This window comes from Pituophis catenifer, unplaced genomic scaffold (assembly GCF_029215685.1).
Source record: "Pituophis catenifer annectens isolate HBS135680 unplaced genomic scaffold, rPitCat1.0.hap2 SCAF_3, whole genome shotgun sequence".
NCBI lineage: Eukaryota > Metazoa > Chordata > Lepidosauria > Squamata > Colubridae > Pituophis > Pituophis catenifer.
The window spans coordinates 2,851,116-2,854,438 of record NW_027256883.1 but is presented as its reverse complement, the minus strand read 5'-3'; the positions used below and the strand labels follow the sequence as shown (position 1 = coordinate 2,854,438).

The 3,323-nt window shown below is 43.4% G+C and overlaps 1 protein-coding gene across 1 annotated transcript; it reads right to left on the bottom strand.

Annotated features, from left to right (window-relative positions):
* Window positions 1-481: 481 nt before the first annotated feature.
* On the bottom strand, window positions 482-2,646 carry LOC139315563 (toxin 3FTx-Dis4-like). The gene is made up of 3 exons (XM_070941952.1): window positions 2,579-2,646; window positions 1,244-1,354; window positions 482-693 (listed from the first exon to the last, which is right to left on the bottom strand). The coding sequence occupies exons 1-3, from the start codon at window positions 2,634-2,636 to the stop codon at window positions 605-607; spliced, it is 258 nt and encodes an 85-aa protein (XP_070798053.1). The 5' UTR covers window positions 2,637-2,646; the 3' UTR covers window positions 482-604.
* Between the last annotated feature and the right edge of the window lie 677 nt (window positions 2,647-3,323).

Genomic DNA, 3,323 nt, shown 5'->3' with positions numbered 1-3,323 from the left:
TGTTGAATCAAGATGTTTCTTCTTTCAGGTGGGCGTGGTGGAGAAGGGGCCTGCCATCCTTCACCCCAAATCCCCCTCCTCTCTTTCAAGGCATCTTCCTCTTCCTCTCAGTTTGCCCCAGAGAGTAGAAAGGGAGGGAAGGAGCAGGGTTGGACTCAGGTTTCACTGAGGAAAGACTCCGTTGTGGGTTTCTCCTCTTTCTTTGCCCTGTGTGAATGTAAGGTTATAACCCCGTTAGGCAATCCAAGCCATGATTCAACAGGGATTGGACCTATTCCTGCTCACCCCAGCATCACTGCCTGCTGGATCCCGGAGGAAGACTCGCTAACTGTGGGTTTTGTGAAAGGAATGTTCAGTTTTGAGGGGGAAATTAATAAATCAAAACACTTGAATTGAATGCTGATGTTTATTTGATTCTCAAACTACAGAACTAGCAGAAGGAAACTTAGAGAACAAGAGAAAAGGGAAGGATGATGAGGCGTCAAAGACAGCAGGGGGGAAGGGGATTATGGACCATCTGGTGGTAAAGGCCAGGAGCATAAATTTTCAAGGATGGCCCATGATGGATGAGAGCAAAACTCAAGGAATTTAGCCCCTTGTAGATCTAGCAGTTGCACTTGTCAGTTGCGCAACACGTAACTTTCTCATTTTCTCCTGGAACAGGGCAGCCACATCCCTTGACGACTTTAATTCCTGTGAAGGAAGCACAAAGCAGAATGATTATTTTTTAAAAAATACCAAAGAACAGACCTGTGGCTGTTGCTGAACAAAACGGTAAACCCACTTTTAACACATTCATGGATTCCCTCCCAGTAGGAAGGCTGACTTCCTTTCTCCTCTAATCAGTACTCAGGAGTCAATGAATAAAGAAGAGATTTCTGGGAAAGTCCCACGTTTTGACATGACTCAGGGGCAATTCCACCTTTCCTGGAAGTTTCATGGCTTCATCCAATTTCCCTCAATTCCAGAAGAAACTTTCAGCTCTCCCAGCATTTCCCTCCCCCTTTCTCTAAGGAAGGTTTCCCCCTCCAATCTGGGCTGCTTCTGGGATAGACGGGGCTCCCCAGTGCAAGCCCCCCTTTCCTTGCATTCCTTAGAGTGTCCGGCAACAGGCCATGACCACAAGGGAACCCAGGAAGGGCACAGACAGGTGCTACGTGACTTCCAACTCTCAGGTGCATTTGGGAGCTCTAGTTTGGGTTCAAGAAGAAAAGCTGTGAGAAAAGATAAGAACTGTGCTTACGCAATAAACCTTCCTTAGTTATCTTTTTATAGCATAGGTTCTCCCCTTCTGCACACTCTTCAGTCCCCAAACAGAGAATTCCAGTGTCTGAGTAACATGTCCGGTTATCTCCTAGATGAGAGAAATAAAACATAGAAATCTTATTTGGATATTTATTTTTCCGATCTTGCAATCTTATTATTTATTAGATGATAGATCATTTAATACTACGGTCAGCTGTGAAAATTTCCATACAAAAATCAAATAATAATAATAATAATAATAATAATAATAATAATAATAATAATAATAATAATAATAATAATAATAATAATTTTATTTCTATACCGCCCTTCTCCCGAAGGACTCAGGGCGGTGTACAGCCTATTTAAAAACACAAGACAAAACATCGATTAAAAATTTAAAATAATTAAATAAATTTGGCTCAATTTAAAACCCCACAAATTTAAAATACCCCAATTTAAAATTATTATGTTGTATTATTAAGGTTGAAGTTGGAGTAGTCATTGACAGGTAGGACGTTGTAGCAGACAATTTTGTGTACTATGCTTAAGTCAGACCGAAGGTGCCGTAGTCCTAAGCTGTCTAAGCCCAAAATTTTGAGCCTGGTGGCATAAAAATCCACCTGGTGGTGCATTCTATTGTGAGCAGAGGAGTGGAGGACTCTTGTCGTCAAATACCTCTGGACCCACTCAATTGTATTAATGTCTGATAAACAGTGTGGATTCCAGGCAGATGAGCTGTATTCGAGAATTGGTCTGGCAAAATTCAAAGAGCCTTGGTACTACAGTGGTTTAAAGCACCCTGTTATTAACACAGCTGCCTGCAATTTACTGCTGGTTCGAATCTCTCCAAGGCTCAAGGTTGACTCAGCCTTCCATCCTTTCTAAGGTAGGTTAAATGAGGACCCAGTTTGTGGGGGCAATAAGCTGACTTTGTATAAATATACAAAAGTATGAAGGCTATTGCTTAATGCATTGTAAGCCGCCCTGAGTCTCCGGAGAAGGGCGGCATATAAATCAAATTTTAAAAAAAAAAAAAAAATGTGCCATGGCAGAATTCACTACACAAAGGAGCCTCTACTTTCAGAGGCAGTCTACCCCAGAATGCCAGCCTGGAACAGCCACTGTCTCAGCTATGGGCTTCTCTCCAAACAGACACCTCCTCTTCTCTCCCAAAGGCTCCCATGGACCCTCCTTATAGAGTGCAGAACAGGGAGAAAGTCCCACCACCAGAACGGAGCACAACTACCTCAAATATCATACCTCCCACTGCCTCCCCCCGCCTTTTTTTTTTCTTTGATTGTCACCTAAGATCAAAGCTTTGTGGCCCTACCTGAGACCAGGTACACAAATCCCACCATCACCACCAAGGACAGCAGCAGAGTTTTCATCTTGCAATCTTCTCTTCAGCCTGCAAAGTGTAGCCCAGGATGGAAGCAGGCACTTATTTATACCCCTCTGAGATGTGGGGCTGGATATCTAGGATTAAGAGAGAAGAACGGGGAGGTTCAGGAGAAAAGGGAAGGGCTGGGAGTGTGGCCTTTTTGCCCCCGACACCAAAACGGAAGCCAGATCAGATCATGTGAAGAACCAACCAGTCTCTGTCTTCAAGGCAAACGCTACCGTTCCGGGTGCAAAACCTGGGCACATGGACAATTGGCATCTCTTCCTGTATTTATACAAGATTATACAATCCTTACATAATGCAAAATTAAACAAAATATCTCTCTGCAAAGTACAGCTCCTTCCTATTTTTTATTCGTACTTCAGTTAAGTAAGCGGGCAGCTTCTCTGAATCTTCTAGCCTCTCAGGTTGCAACCGTGGATCTGGCTTTATTCAAGAAACATGGCTCCCTTTGAGCAGATCTGAGCATGACTGCTTCTCTCTAAAAGTGGCCAGTGGACTAAAGGATTCACAAGATCCAAAAGTCAGGATAGACAAGGATGATGGATAGAGGGTTGGTCAGACATGGCAATAGGGGTTCTGGTACAAAACCTCCAGCAGGTGTAACAGCAGGACAGGTGATTCCAAGGGATACCTTGAGTCATAGATCAACAATTCCTGCAAAGAAGAGATC